Raw genomic sequence first — 21,040 nt, 5'->3', positions numbered from 1 at the left:
TAGAGCATCTGCCTTGCATATAAAAGGTCTCAAGTTCAATCCCTGGCATCTCCAGGTAAGGCTGGGAAAACATTTTTCCAGAAATCCTGGAGAGCCACTGTCAGTCAGTGTAGCCAGTTCTGAACTAGATTGTCCTACTCAGTATTAGCCAGCTTCTTATGTTCCCAGTCTATGGTGGATAGTTGGGTTGTTTTCTTGAAATTGTATGATGACTGTTTGTGTTGAGATTTCAATATCAGGAGGCCAACAACAGATAAGGTGGGGAAATAAATTACATTCCAGCAGTTGGGACTTTAAGCACCAAACTAGTTAAGACATGGGAGACACATAAACAGTCTAGTGGTGGTGGTTATTAGTTATTACTTGAATACAACCAGGGAAGGGCTAGAAATTTGAATGGGAGAGTGGTAGAAAGATGCTTGACTGTTTCACTGCAGATGATTTTCTCAGTCAAAATCCCTCCTCCCACAACTGCTTTTCTGTTGTAAAATGATAGAGGGTCTCTTTTCCCCTTCTGGAAAAAAAGCAGTTGAGATCAGGGTTTTTTAAACAAGCAAACCAACAAGAGTGGTCCAGTTGGACAGGGAATTACTGCTGCTACTATTACTACTATTTGTAGCAGTATTTCTATCTGATTTTTCAATCTTTGCACCTAACGCAGCTGGTTAAGCACACCTTCACCTTCTGCCACTACAACTCCTCTGAGCATATTCACATAACCCAGAGCTATAGTTTGCTTACACAAACAAAGGTTATGAGATTGTTCACTTATGTCCACAACTCATATTGATGCCCCTGAGAGCGAAACTTTACAGGAAGTGCCTTAAGGAAGTATTCTAGTTACATGCGATCAAATATTATTCCCCAGTTCCAATGTCATGTTTCTCTGTGGGTGCTTATGCTCAATATTTATATTTGTTTTGTTCTTTCAAATTTCAGGTTTCTGCTGTTGACAATATAGCAAGAGCATTGGTGTTAATATTAAGATGTTAAGAAGCTAGCATGTTCACAAGCTGCTCATTTAATCCATTTCTTTTCCTGACATTTAAAACAAAACTTCACAAACCATCAAGGGAGTAACTATGAATACAGTCTCTTTCCTAGTATGTCAACAATGTAGATGCAAGATTAATATATCACAGCCTCAAGTGTAGGAACATTGAAAGATGTTAAGCCAATACACAAGGATTTTTTTCTTCTTTCTATTTCCTACCTATAGAATTCAGCTTTCAGCTTAGTGGGAGTCTGTGAAAAATCCATATGCATAGAATTGAAAAATTAAGCTTAGCTCTATATCCCCGTGGTATGCTTAGCATGTATGCAGTTCAGTGATAAACCTCTGAGCTTTCTAGTTCAATAAACCCAATAGCTCTGAGTGAGCTACTGCCAGTCAGAGACGTTATTGGACTATTGCTATTACTCAGTGTACATAAGCTTTCGATGGCTTCTTTTTATTTGTTGAAATGACACATCACAATACATATACAGTATGGTCCCATCTTATGTGGGGATTTGGTTCAAAGGGTTCTGCTTATACTTGAAAATTACCTATAATCAAACACTTGGAGCCACCCTGCAGCTAGAGGGTGAGGGGGGCGGGGGGAGAGAGAATCCTCAGTACTGCCAAATCCTGTGTGCTGAGTGGGCCCTGCCCTGCAAGCAAGACAGAAAGTTTAAAAGCTTGGGGGGCATTTGGTCCACTTGGGGATACCTGGTGCATAAGGAGCATTTAAGCTCTCTGCCCATTCAGCATGCTGGATCTGGAAGGCAAGAGATGCTTTCAGAAGATCTCATGGGAGCTCAAATGACCCAGCGAGATTTTTCAAGAACATCTTGCAAGCTGAATGGGCTTGGGTGCCCTGCAAACCAGGCAAATAGCTTAAAAGCTATTTTTGTGTCTGATCTGCTTGGTTTAACTGGCATGAAAAGAGCTTTTAAAGCTCACTGCCTTGTTTGCCAGGCAAGGCCATCTCAGCACTCTGGCTCTGGAAGCCTAAGAACGTTCACATACTGGAACTCAGATTGCCCCTCAAGATCTCACGAGAGCATCCTAGAACTGGGAGTCAGAGTGGGCCTTGCCCCCTAAGCTGGGTTACCTGATGTGAAAATAGCTTTTAAGGTCATTCTGCAGCAGGTAACCCCAAGAGAATTTCAACCAGCCTGCCTTCAGCCACAGATGGTTGAAATGGCACAAGTTAAATGTGCATAAGATGCTAACATACTACATGGCCAAAGTGTTTGTTTCAGCTCATTGCTTCCCTAAAGAAACCAGCATGGTGCAGCAGTTAGAGTATTCAATTAGGACCTGGGAGAGCAGAATTAAAAGTCATACTTACCTGTGAAGTCCAGTGGGTGACCTTGTGCCACACACTATCTCTCAACCTAAACTACTTTGCAGGATTGTTGTGATGACAAAATGAATAGAGAGAAAAGTGGGTATATTACCTTTGGATACATGGAGCAAAGGTGGTATATAAATGTGGTGATGATAATAATAAAAGTAGATAAAACCTGCCCTCCACAAAATTTAGGAGAATAGGTTTCTGTTGGGATAACAGTGTGACATTTTGACCATTATTTTTATGGTTTTATAGCTGGAAGTGAGGAAGAGTTCTGCCAGGCTTTAGTTCTTCTAGCAGAGTTAGCAGAAAGACCATCAAGAGGTGAACCAAGCCACTTACACTGTCAGAATGCAGGCCAAGTTTTCCAGGTCTGTGATTTTTCACTTGGTTCCCATTACCAAAGGGGCATTACCTCTTCCATAATAGCTGCCTGTGAAGTTTGGAAAAATTTACAACAGGATTTATAGTCATTTTATAACTACTCTTGTCCACAAAAGAACCTATGTCCAACACCATCCGGTCCCCATTAAAATTCCCTTTAGTGCTACTGAGTTCAGCATATGCTAGAGGTATAAAGCCACAGCACAGGAAGGGTGTAATTCTAACAGTTTCTTCCTGATGCTGTCAGAGTTCAGTGAAATCAATTAGCTTCTCAGCTGAAATGCAGACAACAGGTGACATTGCAACCCTCTGTCCCCTAGTTTTAATGATAAAATCGCCATGAAATGAAGTGACTCCACCATTGTCCCCATTCCTTAATTCAGCTTTAGAAAGTGAGAACCATGTCCTATACTGAAATTCAGGTAGTAATCATAGTAGAAGTAGTCATGGTACTAAAAGATTTTTTTGTTAAAAGAGGACAGAGATATATGGGAAATCTAAAGTGTTTTGGTTTTTTTATTAAGTTGTTACTTTATTTAAAAGAAGTGGTGGATTGTATGACTGTAAGACAGAGATGTCAGCTAAGTCTAAACACAACAAATTTGAACAGCTATATACTGTTTATAGCAATCACCCTCTGCAGGCATTATTAAACAGTGAACGTAGACACAAAATCAGGGTTGTAAAATGTGGGGGGGGAGCCCCCATGGATACCAAAGAGTGTCAGCTTCAAATTGTCATCTTCCATGAAGGCTATGAAAACAGTGAGGGGCAAAATGACTAATGCTAGCACACTCATCCCCAATGCCTTCCCTTGCATGTTTACTATCACCATTTACTAATGCCTGAAGAGGGCTAATATTGTATCTGAAACTACCTGTCAACAAAATATCTTGGTTAGCATGGATTGGCTGTGAAGACATGGACACCCTTCCTCATTATCCTAAGGACAAATTCAAGAAAATGTGCTTGGATTGCTGTAATGAGTCAGCAAAGAAGCAAAAACAAAATATGCTCTGAGCATTTGAACTCATTTGGCCAGAGATTGGTCTCCCTTGGGGGAGAAAAGTGACCAGATTTGTATTTCTTCACATTCACAACACAAGGATTTACCTCATGGGCACAAGGCTAGCACGAGGATTTTTGCTGTCTGAGGCAAAAGACAAGATGGCACTCTCCCCCATTCTATTAGATTAGTTGAATCTAAGGCGCCATCTGCACAATACATTCAAAGCATTATCAAATGCTTTAAACAGTCATGGCTTTCCCCAAGGAAGCCTGGGAAGTGTAATTTGTTAAGGGTACTGAGAGCTTTTATTTAGGAGACCCCATGCCCCTCACTCAGAGTGCTTTGCCAGCCAGTTACACTTCCCAGGGAACTCTGGGCATTGTGGCACCTTGAACAATGTACAGTTTCCAGGGTTCTTTGAGGAAAGCTATGACTGTGTAAAGTGGTATGATATGGCTTTAAATGTATAGTGCAGATGGGGTCATCAACAGTAGTGATGGAATAGCATCTCCTACTGAATTTGAGGATAGAAAGCTAGAGCAGAGCAAGTGGCACAAAAACAGCTCTCTCGAATACCACCCCACTTCCCACCATCTGCTGTCTGACGTGATTCTGTGACTAATGGTATGGCTGGCCCTTCATAAGAATGAGCTCCATGTCTCTAGTATACCAAGTTCTATCTAACCAGACCTTGCAATGGTGCCAGTGATAGTTAAGGCATATCCAGAAAGGAGGCTCTAACTGCAGCAGTGGATGAATTACTATCGCTGTCTTAGAATAATGGTTGCAGCTGATTTGTGAGGTAATTTTTCCTGCTCCAGAAATCAATTTAATGTATAAGGGGGAGCCCTGGAAACAAGAAACCTAGCCCCTTCAAGACAGTAAAAATAAAATGAGGAATACCAAATCTATATTCTGTCTGCTAATATAACCAAATTTATCTCAAACTGTGAAGCTTTTCCTCTTCCCATAATGTGTTACTGAGACAATATAGTTGGAAAACAAAGTACAATTGTTCTTTATAATCAAGGACTGGAGCAATCTCTTTCTGAGACTGAATTTCTTGAAAAGATAATTATTATTTATTTACAGCTACATCCTGTGATGGAAAATTTATTTTGACTGGCTCCACTGGATCTTTCCACTCTATTCATTATCCAGAGCCTTATATTTCAAACCTTGCTTGCCAATGGATTATACAGTAAGTCACTTGACAACATTCTATCAACTAGACTGTATTTGCAGATAAAATGCAAACACTTTTTTCTCAACAATGTTTTTTATACACTCTAGTTAATGCGGGGCATAATATGAAGCAATAAGTTATTTACATACATATGTTATATAATTTTATTTGGATGCCAACTTTCCATAGTACAAACCATGCTCAAGGCGACTTGCAACATAAAAAAATAACTACAACATAAAAGTAGTCATAAACAATAAATAAAACATTACGAAATATGCCCTCTCTGCTCTCACCTGGGGGCCTTTCTTCCCTCTGCATCTCTCACCCTGGAATATCTTCACTTCCCTGTCTTTTATTATTTATTATTATTTATTGAATTTTTATACCAACCTATACTGGAGGTCTCTTTCACTCGGGATCATTCCACCACCTATCTGCAAACTTCATGGGGGTGCAATTCTTGGCCCCCAATGGCATCACAGAAGGGGAAATCCCAGAGGGGCCATTTTCTGTGTTGTCTTCTCCTCAAGGTGATTCCCACAGGCACTGAGCCATCACTGAGCAGCCCACTGTCTGCAACGTGCCCAGCTTCTCTCCTTGTTTTGATCAGGGACAGCCCATCTCTGAGACAAGGTGAGGCAACTGCCTTGTGCAGCAGAATCTACAGTGGCAACATATCTGGCCTCCAAGCAACAGCTGCAGTGCACTCCTTGGAGGCCAGATTTGCTGCTTCCTCAACAGCAGCTGAATAGGAGGCACTGCTGGTCTCCTTCCAACCTTGTTCCCAATGTAGATCACAACACACATGTACGCGCACACACACTCTAGTTCCTGGTGTAGATCTTCACTCACACCTTCTTCTCTGGCAGGAAGGCATCTTGTGGTTCACCTCAGGTGTCAAAATGTCTTGGGCTGGCCCTGGTCTTGATACATAACCTCAGGGTGGGTTGCATCCAGTTTGCCTGCTTCTATGCATCAGTCAATTAACATTGTCTCATGCAACAAATGACTTCCTTTTCTTTCCTTAATAACCTAACTATCAACTGTTGTTGCCATCAGAGACTACTGACACAACTCTAGGAGCACCTCATAGGTCAAGGGGTGGGGAGGCTTACTGATGAACATAGATCTCCAAAGTACAGCTGTTGCTTGTCTTGTTTGCAGAGGAGGAATATGTTTTTTTCCAATATAGGGCCAATATTGGCTGATGGATGAGAGCCCTTTAGCTCTCAATCTCCTAGCTAAATACCTGAGGGGTGGGGGAAAACAAGCACAAGCTCAGGATATAGGATGAAATATCCTAGGTGTTTTCTTCCCCTTCACCCTAGTCTTCTTCTCCAGCCAAACTGGGGGGGGGGGTATATTTTGAAGGAGCTGAATGGCATGTGGGATATTTGTGGAAGGATTCAACAAATTACTCAGACACTTCCTGTCCTTGAATGATGATATAAACATGTTGAACTCCTGCACGTGCTGTTGTCAGTGATTCAAAAGTAAATCAGAAGCAGGACAAAGATGATCTGTTAGGGTTTTGTTTTGTTTTGTTTTGTTGCTTTCTTCTGACTTAAGCTTTTATGAAGATTTTCCATTTCCTCATCCAATTTTGTGCTTCTTTCCTGAACAGAAATAATATTGTTATTCTTTTTAATAAATGTAGAAAAATAACTTGATTGTTGTCAAATTACCCTATCATATTAAATTAGCCAAATATGCCTTACTGAGTTACTTTTCCCAGCATTTTCCTTGAGCTTTTTTATTGTCAGATATAATTTTCTATGCTTCTTCTATCTACGCAAGTGCTAACAAAAGAATAAATAGAAAGGATTACAGATTGCATTAAAAATGTGCTCTACTGCACTTTCCAAATTGATTCTGACAAGCATGTTGAAATGGTTGTGGTCAAATACTTCAGTTCCTTTTGGGAACTGCAACCAGGGGGGAAAAGGTAATTTAGTAAATTCAAAACAGTTTGCCAGTTTGAAGTTTGTATTCACATCCTGAGTATTCCAGATTTTCTAGTTTCTAAAAGGAGGAGGACATGACAATGTAAATGGCGACTGTTTCTGAGATGATGCTACTGTTTATTTAAAAAAAATTACTATGCATTGTTTCCAGCACTGTTGTTCTGTTCATGCTACAGAGTTCCACTTCCATAACTGAATTTTCCCCTACAGCCCTTATCTCCCAAAATCTGCTCCAGAAGACTGGGATACATGACATCCTGGAGCAGATTTATATCATTTTCTGAACGTGCATGTCTCTAAAATAAAGGGGTGTGTGTGTATAGTTCCATTTCATGTTACATAATGGATGTAGTGCAAGTTCCTAGGTATAATGATAAAATGTATCCTGTTTTAAAAACTCTGCGTACATTGCATATATACTTTGTATAGACCAGCTCCACCCAGGATGCATGCATTGCTCAAATAAATTTGCAATCTTCTCCCATTTTACAGGATACATTGTCATCATATGTAGCACACTTTCTAACGTGGTAATGTGTGAAGTGGCCATAGTATTACCAGATTTCTTAAATTCATTGCCTTAAAATCCAAGTTGACAAAATATAATCTAAACAATACTCTCCAACAAATAATTTAAAAATTGCCATGAACTTTCAGAGCAGATAGTGCACAATTAATGCTTATATTTATTTGTTATACAAATCAGCAACTTATACTTAGATTTGCACAAACTTGGGGGGGGGGGACAGAGAAAGTTTAGTTAAACAGGATTCAGATTCATACTGAAATCCTAAATTAGGTGGCTCATAGAATTCGTTAGGACTTGCTTCAAAATTAGTCTGTTTAGAATGGGATGTCAACCACTTGTCCGCCATGCTACAGAGGCCCAACTGGCCTCAATCAGAAGTTGAGCATTCAGTCTCCAGCCCCATGTTTTGAAACACTCTTCCAACAGGGATTCAGCAGACACTGACTTTCAAACAAGTTGAATATTGTTTTATCCCACCAGGCCTATGTGGTTGTTTAACATTTTCTTGAGTATCCACTAGCCAGTCATTTCAATCATCATTTTGCACTGTTTTAAATGTTTTTTTAATGTGCTCCTATTGCTGTACAACACTCTGGTATTTTATGATTGGGCAGTATATAAATACTCTCCTAAATATAAATAAATGAAGTGTGTAATTTTCAAAATATAACTATCCCTGAATTGCTTCTCTTGGATACAATTCAAGGAGCACCTTTATAGGCTCCTTTGGGAGGAAAGGTGGGGTGGAAAGCAATAAAGTAAGTAAATAAAATGTGCAATCAACTATTTGAACATCTGGACGGAGCTCCAATGCTCTTTACATGAGCAGCATTTTTCCAGCACTTAGCTTGCAATGCAAAGCAAAATTGCTGCTGGGTGGGTGGAGGGGATTTGATTCAAGATATGTCCTCACATTTCTGTGTATTATGTCTACTGCATTCAGCAACCACGCAGCTATTAACAGAATATTTTGCCCCCTTTAGTGTAAATCAAGAACTGTCTATTAAGCTGAATTTCAGTGCTTTTGATACACAACAGTATGCAGACACTCTAAGTATTTATGAAGGTGTAGGCCCAGGGAAGATTTTAAGAGGTAAGACACCTTTTTAATACTGTTTTAAATCTGTGATACTTACAGCAACCAGGCATCCTTTTCTTTTTACAATGCAATGTTTTATAATCCCATGTGGTAAGAATGATGCTCTTCATCCAGAGTTTTGTGTTGCAAGATACACAGGGATTTTTTTTCATGAGCAGGCTTCCCCATTCAGCTGAATGGAGGAGATAGCACCTTGTGTACATTCCTTTAACCATTTTCATTGTGGCAATCGCAAATGTGCTAGTCAGTTCAATAGGCTTTTAGTTGATCACACCTTTATGTGTCCCATTTGCATTTTCCAAAAGTTCTAAGAGAAGTAAGAATTGCTATTATAATAAATGCAATGTCCAACTTATACTTTTCCTGCGGATGAAAGCACAACACTTGTTGCAGTATCTCTGCTTAAAAGCATTCCAGGTTGCACTTCTAACCACATGCAAAGCCTCTGTTAGTTGAAGTTCTGATTATGCAGAAGTCAGCCACTACTATATGCCCAAAGCCATGGGGAACCAGTGCCCACAATAATGCTGAACTCTTCATGTGTCAATGTCATATAAATGATTTGTTTGTTTTCCATGAAGTTACGAGTCAATGGTGTTTCTAATTCTAATTATAAATTGCTGTCTATTTCCATCATGAGATTCTAGAAGATAATCTGATATATTCTAGGATAACACTCTTATGAGGGCAGAAACAATTCCAATGGCAAATTGTAATCTTGCTCACAGCTTGATGCTTAAATATGAGCAACTCCATTCATTTTTAGGTATACAAATGGGTAATAGTAGAAAAAGCATAAGTGTTTGGGCTCACTTTTCTGTAAAATGAAGACTACTGATTTGGATTATTCGCATGTATGAGGCATTATACCCTTTAGATATCTTTGCCATCTCTTTCTTTGTAGGTTTCCTCTCAGGTTCTGATCCTGGTACAATTTACATATTTTCTAATAAAGCCACTGTAGAATTTGTTACAGACTACGCTGAAAATTATAATGGCTTTAATGCAACCTACACTGCATTTAACACAAGTGAACTGACAGGTAAGTAGTCTTTCTAACTTCTGTTTAAATATCACATTGTTAGTATATGTGGTGGGAGGAGATCTAGCCACAGCTAGCAAAACTGTGACATTGCTCTGATATGGAGACAAATGCACCTGATTTCACATGGGACTTGCAGTGGATGTATTAAATCAGCTCCCATAAATGTTAGTCTTACATTGTGTCTATAGCCTTATGCTACAGACACTGTACTCTTTTATCAAATCCATTTTGAAGTGCTAATGTAACAATGTGTTGTTATCCACTTAACTTGTCCAAACACCCCATGAATAATCATCCCTTTCTATATTGGTCAGGCCCTTTCTATATCATTACCCTTTTTGCTGCTTATAGATACCAGAAGTGCTGTATCATCAAGGCTGCTTACTTGTATTTCAGCTTTGAACTCTTTAGACTTTCTTTAAAAAAAAAAATCAAAATTGGGAAAATGTATCCATACCTAGAGATGTTACCCAGGAACATACACAATTAACAGGATTTACAGATTAATGAAGATGATTTCCCATTTAATTCCCATTTCACCTTGATAATTACCATATTATGTTACTTTTTTCCTAGATGTTAGTACCCCGTGGTTTGGGAAAAAATAAATTAAATTGATTGAAATGTCTGACTAGTGGCATGCAAGAATATATTTCTTTGTTTAAGAAATTTCTGTAGCACATTTTAGGACAATATCCAGTTACTTCAAACCAGCATCCAGCATCATGATCTACTCTCCAAATGGCATTTTTTAAAATGCGCATTGACAGGTCTTTTAAATTCTTTTAAATTTAAATTCCTCCAAAATTGAAAACCATGATAGGCAGAAGCATGATAGGCAGGAGGCCCTGATTCTTGTGCTTCGCTGCAGGCATCAGATCAGGACATCTGGCATAGCTTTCATGAAATGGGTAGTCTGGTATGGGTGCAAGTGATCCCTAAGATAACTGGGTTACAACCTGTTTAGGGCTTTAAAAGTCAGAGCTGGTAACAACTATGCCCAGCATGTTGTACAAAACAAAAGCAAAAACACAACTTCTATATTCATTAAGAAGACATTAAGTGCTTTCAGTTGAGTCTTCTTTCTTCATATAAATAGATACCCTGTTGGAACACACACAGTTCAAACTAAATGTAGGCATTCATGCATAAGAACCACTGCTGAGTTGTAATATCATGTGTTATTTTGAAGCAAATATCCTCTGGCCCTGAAAACAAAGACCTGTATCTTTAATATTCATTTCTTCTGTGGCTATTAACAAACCTTACAGTCATAATGTCGAGATACAAGTTGCTGCACTGATCTTGAAGAGAGGGAGAGTTCTCCAGTTGCCTAGGCATTTCTGTCTTCCTTTTCAGACGGGCCTAGGGCTTAGCCACACTTACCTTTCCCCCCACTCTTTCCCAACCCAGCACTGTGTCTGAGCATGGGGGTATTTTTGCCCCTGAGCTTTCCCCACAAAAGCCTGCTTTTTGAGCACTTCATCAGAGCAAATACTAATTTGGCTTTTCCACTGATTGCCATTTGTTCCAACTGAGCTTTAAAGAGTGGAGTTTTGCGGGGAAAGGCGCTGGAGCAAAAAAGGGTGGGGTGCTCGGACATAGAGCTTTAAAGCGTGGACCATGCCTAGAACAAGCAGAGGAAATGTAAGTGTTGATAAGTCCATGGTTGAATATTAGAATGAATATTAGAATGGAGGGAGATTTGCATCTGCATTACAGGATTACTGTATATCGAGAATCCTAGAACTGCAGAGTGAGAATGGACTCCAAGGGTCATCCAGTCGAACACCAATCCCCTAATGCCGGTTGAGGGAAATAGTACTCATGTTTAGTGCTTTGAGAATGGGGAAAGACCATTAAACCTACCATGAAACTAGTACAGAAAATAAGTGTGTGTGGATTATCTACAGAAAACCATGCCAAGGCTCATAGAAGCTAACATTTGGGTGATGTATTTTCAGGTTGGATGGGAAGCACTTTCAACACAGTCACTTTGCTTGTAATATGAAAAGGATTATAATAAATCAGTACATGGTGGAATGTCATTGTTCACAGTCCATTGAGTTAATTTATTAAATTTCGTTTCATTAATTTATTCACATTTCGCTTCAAGACAGTCAGAAACTTAGCTGCACTTTTGAAGATGGCTTTTGTTACTGGATTCAAGATTTAGATGACGATGATGAATGGGCAAGAATTAGTGGTCCCACATTCCCTATTACATCTGGCCCTAACTTTGATCATACATTTGGCAATTTATCAGGTAAGAATTAAGATATGAGCAAAACATGAATTGATTTGAATTTTCTTTTTTTACCAATGTATTTTTGCAAAATAAAATAGAAATGTCTTGCAAGGCAGGAGGGATAATCTCCCCTCTTGAAGATCTCACTACTCTTTGTACACTTGACAATATATCTTATAATCATCGATCTCATTTGGATACCTATTTGGACCAATGGAATGCATATATTAATATCAATGTTTAGGTCAGAACTGATGGATTATATTTATTGTTCATGTGAGTTAACAATGTCCCCCCCCCCTTTTTTTGTTATATCTGCAAAATAAAGAATATTTGTTTGTATTTAGCAAAGGAAACAATGTCTGCTCTAAAAACTGAGAGTTTTAGCTTGTCAGGCCTGGGGCTACAAAACATGGGCTCCTTGGACCTTTCCCCTCAGCCCAGTGATCCATCATGCTTAGGCATCTGTATGAGAGCCAGTGGACTATGTGTGTCTCTTTTTATAAAGCTACAGCAACTAAGTGTCCCATTGAAGCCAATCGTATAAATTATTTTATTATTATTTATTCAATGTATATTCCATTGTTCAGGGTAGAAGTTCAGGGCAGCAAATTAGCAAGTATACTTCCTTAGGTAGTTGGTGGAACAAGGAGTTAATAATTAACTAATATATATTATTATCTGTCTTGCAGGCTATTACATTTCAACACCAATGATGTCTGGAGGCAGACTTGTGAGAGTTCGACTTTTAAGCTTATCCTTAGTCCCCTCTTCAGATGTGTTCTGCCTAAGTTTCTGGTATTGTGAACATACCATATGTAGTAATAGCAAAGTCAGTTCTCTCTCCTCCCTCCTCAAAATCTGTTCCAGAGAATCCCCCAACCCTCTGGAACAGATTTTGAGGGTCCACGAGGGGCTGCAGAGGGGAGGAAAAGCTCACCGCACAAGCTGAAGTCTGCTGTGCTAGTGGATACCAGGTGGATTTCAATTTAATATGCCAGAATGAATAATTACCTCTCATTTTCCAATTCAGGTATCACATGTATGGTATTAATGTGTATCGTTTGAGCATTACCATCACGTACGATCAGAACACTGAAAGGACAGTTTTCCAGAAAGAAGGAAATTATGGAAATAACTGGAACTATGGACAAATAACACTAAATGAAACATCTAATTTTAAAGTATGTCAAGCTATTTATCATCAGTAAAGAATGTAGTCAGGTCACTGAGTTCAGTGGGCCTTTATTACCATTCCCAATCTTCTATCCCAATCTTCATATCTGCAAAATGAATACTTTTATCATTACAGTCTGCCAAAAAATGGTTATAGCACACAAGACTAGTTAGTATGAGCAGACTGTATGTTTTTGACAGAAGAAATTATTATGATTATGTTGGAACACTGAAACTTCTCTCTGTCTTGGGCTAGCCAGCTTTGTCACCAGCTAAGAACCCTTGGCTAGAGTGATGAAATATATCTACAACTGAAATTTACCTGCTTTACTTGAAGTACTTCATATAGGAACGCAATATGAAGTCTCTCTCCCCCTCCCCAATTACTTTTGGGACTCACACCAGGGACCTTTCGATTCCAAAACAGCAATTCTAGGACTTGGTTATGCTTACATTGTCAAACTTGGCTTCTAAAGAGAACGTGCTTAGATCTAGTTTTTAAATTATTGGCCTAACATGTCCAATAAATCAACAGAACCTTTCTATTGAAGAATTCTTCCTTCAGCTTTCCTGTACTGAAAAATGGATTCAGTCCATAAGTTCTACTGTATTCATATGTCATCTTTCCATCCACTAACACTGTCGCTAGCAAAAATGGCTAGAGATGTTTTGAGAATCTGAATGTGTAGTGATTCCTTTTAGGGGAGGTAGAATTCCTTGTAAAGCCATTAAAAGGTTCACATAGATGACTGCTCACATTTCTACTTATTAAAATTAGAAATGTAGAAAGATTCCTTTTATAATAGTGGAATCCCATACATGTCTAGGAAGCAAGCCCCATCACTGAATCCCATGGTTCTTACTCCCATGTGTGTCTGATTTTAAAAATGTGTCTGCGTTGTGTGGTTTTATATATGATAGCTCTTATATCTTTTTATGAATAGCGATATATAAATTATGTGTAAATAAGTAGAATAAGTAAAATAAATAAGTAAAATCTAAAATGAAACGGTATGTATAACATTTTATGTGATTTTTTTAAAACAGGTTGCTTTTGATGCCTTTAAAAGACCAGGATGGGATGGCATTGCCCTTGATGATATTGGTCTGACAAATGGAGGCTGCAATGAAACTGTTTATCCAGAGCCTACTTTGGTCCCCACAGTCCCTACGACCCCTCAGCTGCCCAGTAAGTATTATTGTTTTCTGTGATCACAGAAGCATTTCATTATAGGTTGGATTACTATGTTGTATTCTTGGAGGGGGCTATCAATAGTAAGTGGAACAGCTGATGACAGAAAAACAAAGCAAAGCTAGAGGCATAATATCTGAAGAAGGAATAACATCCCTTCACCTGCCATTCCTATGTTATCTCTTTCTTTCCTACTGGCTGTTCTGCTTGCTGCAGCCAGTCAAGGTGGGAATTAAGGATTTAGCACTGCCAGGGCTGGACTCTTATCAGCATTGCTGCACTATAGCTCTCCTCTGCACTGTACAATTATGTGGTGCAAGGGGTTATAATGCTCTGCTGTTCCACTATTTTAAATTTTGAATGGCATGTCTGCCCTGGACTTTCTTTGGGGACTGGCTGTGCTAATTTAGCACATTTGAGCCCTTGACTCCAAACAACTAGCTAGTGCCATGCTAGCCCTCAACCCTCTGGCATGGCAGATGATGGGGGAAATAGTAGGGCTATTTGATTTATGCCACACAGAAGCCAGTTTTTGAGCAAGGAGGGATATTTCACTATGTGGTGCCAATGTACTGAACTGGAAGATATCTGTAGGCCTTAAGACAAAAGTGTAATATTTCTAATGCATCCCCAAATTAACTGTAACCTATTAAAATCCAGACTTCCTACTGACGTCACACACTGATGCAAATTCATCCATGGCATCACTTTGCAGATCACCACTAATGTAAAATCCCATTTATTGCATTATGTGACAACTTGATGTTCACTGAAAATCTCAGCAAAAGCATTGATAGGATATGACTTTCATGCGCAGGGGGGAAATAAGGATGTCTTAATTAAATTCACATATTTTCCAATTTTGCTGCTGTTGCTGTGTTAGATGCTGAAAGACACAGAGTTGATTATGCACATGAGTAATTTCTGTCCATTTCAGAGAGAAACACTAACCTATATCTCATGAACATTCAGTGAACTGACAAATAATAACAAGGGTGGAAAGGATAAAGGGTCAGCCATACATGCTTATGAAACAGTTAATGAGTTTCTGAGGCAGGATCAGATTGCTTCACATAATGAAATAATAGCATATTCTATACTAACTCCGGCCAGGGAAAGATGGCTAATACGTCTAGTTTTATTATATTCCTTCTTCTGCTAAAGCATGCTGAAAATTGTTTTCCCTCTAGAGCTATCAGAAATCTTGAATACCATCAAATTCAATCTTTCAACTTGTCACATTTTTATAATGCTACTGATATTATTAAATCTGTTCTGCCAAAAACAACAGACAAAAAGGACCTGAGCCTACCTCAGCCTACTCCAATAAACATTCACTGTAATGCAGCACTCAATGGAGACAATAGCAAAGCATCAGTGATTTTAAAGGAATTGGATAGGCCGTCTTTTACACGTTGCTGTAATATTCCCATTTCCAGATGTGAAATATATGGTTTTTTTAAAAGGATGGATATTAGTGAAATTTTAAAAAAGGGCATGGTGTTTAAAATCATTGGAAGGGGATACCCTTACCATCTTTTAGTATATCACTAATATCTATCGCTCTTTTTTCAGATTCTGTTCTACATGGGGACATGATAGGAGATGGAAGTTGCATTGCATACAAAATGTCCTTGCAGTAACAAAACTATATAGCTGGACACCACCCATAGTTATTTGCTGCTATTTGCAGAAAAGAGTCCATTGCAAACTAATTTCCACAGCTAGTCTGCTTCAAAATGTTTCCCATAATGTTACTCTTGAGGGTGTCGCTGAACCAGTCAGAATTCATTCAAAATGCTTTCAACCATTCACATTGCTGCAGCTGCAGTTCCTTTCTAAGAAAGACGGGTATGGTCTACTGGGTGGACCAGAGTGAAGACTTCAGGTGCTGGTCTTCACTCTGGTCCGCCTACTGAACATAAAGGCAGGTCGTGCTTGCACTCTTCACCACACCCTTCCCAGCCTTTTGCCTTGCTCTTCCTTCTCTTTCCATTGCTTAAACTCTGTGTAAATTTGTGTGTGAGAGACAGAAGGTGGGGTTGCTCTACCTACTGTGACCTACTCTTCCTACCCCTGCTCTTAAATGCCCCATCCTTTGCCCAACCTCTAACATGTTCCATCTTCAGCTTTTTCCCCAGACTAAACGCTTAAGTGCCTTAGCCTTTCCCTTGAAAGGAAGCTGCTCCATTTACACAGTGTTCCAAATCTGACTGTGTGGCCTTGTCATTCTTGAGATTCTGTTTTCATAATAATTCTTAACACTGAAGTCAGATGACATTTCCAGTGAGCTTCAATCTATAGATCCAATATGGCTTTTCTGGGTAGCCACAGACACTGAATATCCATTCAGCATGCATCTGGTTGGGAATTTATTTTTGTCCCTAAGTAATTTACTATGCACATACAATGGTACCTGACATTTTCTTACTCCTTTATTTAATTTTGGATCACCTCACAATTTCAAAATAAACATAGAAAAGTGATGTATCTTCCAGTCTGATGGCTTGGAAGGTAGTATGAACAATCTTGAAAGTACATTTCAAGATAAAAGCAGAAGTATTTTTCTACATTATTTTTGCCAATAGAACTATGTTTCCTATTCATGAATAGGAAATCTAGTGTACAGGAATCATACACAATCAAATTTTGGCCAAGCTCAAGTTTTGACTTTGCTTCTATGATTCTGTTTAAATCATCAGATCACACACAGAGAGACACTATTTTCCTCATCTTGTTATCCAGCCTTAAAAACCTGCTCCAAAACAAAATGCCAGTGATTTATATCTGTTGAGAATGGACTTCACTTGAGGTTTTCCCCTGACTCTAGTTCTATCAATATCTTCATTAAATTTATGTCACTTGATGTGTAGCTTCTTTCTATTGCACATCTTTTGCTATCTCTGGACGTGGCAATTCAGTCAACTAGAAAACCATATAGATTGGCCAACAGAAAAATGAAAACAAGTCTATTCTTTATTGTAGCGCCCAGCAGTTCATAGAACAAAAAAATTGACAGGCAATCAAGGCACAGTCTTCACAGGACCACGCTCCAAATTTCTTTAAACTTTCAGTAGATGTAAGAGAGCATTCTGTTGAGACACGTTTGGGGCTGTTTGTATGAGTACACTTCACTTAACGCCATATGTCTCAATATGGGGAGACCAATCCATGTGTAAACAGTTCAAATAACCTTGGTCTCTATAGCCCTAGCCATGGAGGACATTAACCAAGAGCTGCTTAAATTATGCGTGATGTCAGGTTTCTTGAGGGTTTCCTATGTGGCTTATATATCCAGTTGTTCCGCCAAATTGAAATATGTGATACATGCAAATAGTGTTTAAACTCAATGTAAAACAAAGATTGATTCCATAGTGCTGCCATCTTTCACCCTCAATGTGCCACAAATGCATAGAAAAAATGGTGGGATTTGTATAATTATTTTTTTAAAAAAAATAAGGGTGTATTTTCTTTGGGATGCCATATATTAGAATCAAATGTATATACCTAGAATATCCCTTATTACTTTGTTATGCTCAGCAGCGATTAAACAGCAGTAGCAACAGTAGCTGGTAACAATGGTAACTACAATATCTTTAGAACTTTAGCTTACTGCCCTTCACAAACATTTGGCAGCCATAGATAGATCTACTTCATGTCAAGAGTATGACACTGGTAGGTGAATGATGAGTCTGCTGTGCAAATGGTTATTAATATGTCACTCGGGAGTTGCAGTTTTTCTGTTTAGTGCCACATACAAGGGTATGATCTTGTCCTGACACATATCTTACTCTGTCCTAGAAAATGGGGGGGGGGGCGTGGGAGTAATTAAGTTAATAAACTGTGAGAACAATCCTTTGCTCCAAGGGAAGGTGGCTGAGGCACAGCAAGATGCTGCTGATCTATCTCTCCAGTGCCCAGAGGTCCATCACCAGAGGTCCCCTGATGCAGCAATAGAAAACTCCACCTGGTGATCATGTCCCATTGGGGGGTGAAAACAGGGCACTCCAGGTGGGGATACAGTGGATCTGCTGGATCCTAAGCCCCTTCATTCCCCCACCATAGCCAAAGACGGGTCCCCTAATTATACCAACTCAGAGCAGGCATAATTAATCCCCTCCTATTGCAATCAATTTAGGAGTGGAGAGACCCAGAGGGGGGGGATACAATATCTCCTCCCACCCTGGCCACAGCTAACCAGCAGGACATAGGAAGAAGTGGCAGCTTTGCCACTCACAGATTGTCCCCCTCCTACCCATACATATCCATTGTGTTGCTCTCTCTATGTGGTAGTTTTCCTAAGAACCCAGGTGACTGGATGTTCTTTGATGTTAAAGTCCACTAATCAGTAACATGAAATAGTCAACCAAGTTTATTTCTCTCTTTTTCCATGCCAAAAAAAGAAAAAAGTTTTCTTATTTGGACCCTTTGCAATTATGGAATATTTAAACATATTAATTCACTGGTACACTTCTCAACTTCTCTTAGAGAAAACAAACTATTTTGAAACAGATACACAAGCTGCCTGTTGTACAGCTAAGCCTGCTGGTCTTCAGCAGCAACCCCTGAAGTACTAAAAACTGAGCTTTGCCCCACCACCTTGTGACTTGACATTTGAAGGTTATTAGGGCAGACAGTCCAGAGTGAGGCTTCTTTCTTTAAATATGTAGCTCTCAACCTTTCTCCATTGAATGCTTATTCTGCCGCTGTATGATTAGTATATCTAATAGCATAGTATAAGAGGATGCATGAAGCAATATTATAGAGGAAGATCTGTTCCACACAGAGTAGTCAAATTATCATTAGATTTAATGGTATCATTATAGTTATAATAGCTGATCCCGTAAGTGCTTCTTTCAAGCCATCTGTACCTAGACAGCTGTTAATATATCTTGTTAGACAAAGAATAAAAGATACATTGCCTGGTGAGGTGTTCAGCATAAAATTATACTTTATTCTAAAACTTGGGTCTTCATTATTTAAGAATACATCTTCTACTTAGCATGTATTATAGATATTAGAGAGGCTTAGTAATTTTGCCAGGCTCATTAATGCCCATGACATTTCTTTCCTTCTCCATATTTTTTCTGTAGGACCATAAAAACCATCTTAAGATAAACAGACTACTTTTTGAACTTCCCAAGTTCTTTCTGTGTAATTAAACATTGCTAGGGCCCTCGGCTGAGTGAAGAGATTTAAACCTCTCTGCCCAACCAGCTCTCTGTGTGTTTTAATTTCCCTTTTGCTGCCGCTGCCCCCAAACTCTGTGGTGTCTAGCAAGGACAGAACAATTAGTGTGGAGACCTAATCCATTTTCCAGGGCAGGCGTTAGCAATCCCCAGTTTTGATTTTAAATCAGTAGACAGGATTGTGATATTGCTGATTTTATTATAAATATAATGTTGTGTTTCTTAGCCCCTTGAGAAATGTTTGTTTATTTTTTATTAGACTGTCTTAGCCAAAAGGATTTATTGAGCCCAAAATAATATTTTGCCCTGTTTACTCGGGGTACGTAAATCCAAAAATGCTTTCCTGTGTTCAGGAATAAGCCTTTCTCAAACCCAAGAGGGAGGTTAGGTCTAGTGCAGTCCTTTTTCTACTGCATGCCTGGCATTATTCAGCTGGAAGAGAGGTCACTATCCATTTGGTAGAGCTGGGTTTGGAGACATTTACAAAAATGCACAGGTCTGTCAGTGTCAATTAAGGAATTAGTCTAGATACTGGGATGCCCTTGTAAGGTACTTGGAAAATTATACATTGAAGGCTTTCTCAGAGAAAAGAAAGGTAGAGGGAGGATAAGAATTGAGATGACTGCAATGTCCAGAAGGCTGTGATGCTTTAGAGGTCAAGGGAAAGGAGGGACATTGAAGTGGCGCAGTGGAAAGCTAACAACGGCAAGGTTCCTGTGCATCAGGGAAAGTTCAAAAGGGAGGCAGTTCTCCTCAGTCAAGACTTTGCCAATCAAGGATCAGTAGATGAGGAGGAGCACAGAAAACCAAAGTGGGAGTTTACAAGTCATAAGACTAAGCTTATCCCAGCAAGATATGTCCTGGAATTCAGATATCAGCCAGGTCAGCAACGTCACTCTCCAAAAATCTCTTTGTGTTCAGTGTTTAAGAAGTGCAAGAATGGACGCCAAGCCAAGAGTTCCAAAATCCAGTGAGGCTGTGTCTCTGTTAGCAACACTGCTCTTGAAATTCCACCACTTTGGAATATCTTAATCCAGTTATAGTTTTAGAAACCAAAGGCTCACAAAGGCATGGGGCTTTTGTCATTTGAATGAATGAATGCAAGCATGTATCCTGTGCCTTGCGAATGCACACATTTGGAGCAAGTGCACAGCAATGTATGGTGCAAATACTCTTTCTAAGGATGAGATAAGGATATGCCCAAACAGCATTACATGGAAGAAGAGGGAGCAAGGTTGGAGCACAGTTTCTAAATTTTCAGCCAAGTAAACAACTGTATTGATATACACTAGTCAATGAATAAATGGATTGTCATTTCTTTATCATTTTCCCCCTTTCAGCTGACTGCGGTGGACCATTTGACCTGTGGGAACCAAACACTACATTTAGCTCCATTAATTATCCAAATAATTACCCCAACCTAGCCTCTTGTAAGTACTGTAACTTCAGAACTTAATGAATGTTTGTTTGTTTGACAACATTTATATACCACTTAATCAACAAAATTCTGTTAAGCAATTTACATCATAAGCTGTTATTAGACTGGATGGAATATGGTATGTGGTCATGAACAGTGCTTATACATGAGAAAAATCTTGTGACTATACTAGGAGCCTAGAAAGGTACACTGTGCTTAAATACTGCACAAAAATGGTTGCATTCCCTCTTTTATTTGGT

The 21,040-nt window shown here is 39.1% G+C and overlaps 1 protein-coding gene across 3 annotated transcripts in view; it reads left to right on the top strand.

Moving 5' to 3' along the window:
• TMPRSS15 (transmembrane serine protease 15) overlaps positions 1–21,040 on the top strand; it is a 53,963-nt gene that overhangs the window by 11,810 nt on the left and 21,113 nt on the right. For all 3 annotated transcript variants that reach the window (XM_081858940.1, XM_081858939.1, XM_081858941.1), the window contains 8 exons: positions 4,825–4,933; positions 8,398–8,507; positions 9,418–9,555; positions 11,675–11,824; positions 12,499–12,604; positions 12,840–12,990; positions 14,030–14,171; positions 20,704–20,793. In XM_081858940.1, the coding sequence (XP_081715066.1) occupies positions 4,825–4,933; positions 8,398–8,507; positions 9,418–9,555; positions 11,675–11,824; positions 12,499–12,604; positions 12,840–12,990; positions 14,030–14,171; positions 20,704–20,793 (996 nt within the window). The remainder of the gene's footprint in view (positions 1–4,824; positions 4,934–8,397; positions 8,508–9,417; positions 9,556–11,674; positions 11,825–12,498; positions 12,605–12,839; positions 12,991–14,029; positions 14,172–20,703; positions 20,794–21,040) is intronic.

Source organism: Podarcis erhardii (genome assembly GCF_964252035.2).
Source record: "Podarcis erhardii genome assembly, chromosome: 4".
In the NCBI taxonomy this organism is placed as follows: Eukaryota; Metazoa; Chordata; class Lepidosauria; order Squamata; family Lacertidae; genus Podarcis; species Podarcis erhardii.
This window is presented reverse-complemented; position numbering and strand designations above follow the sequence as displayed.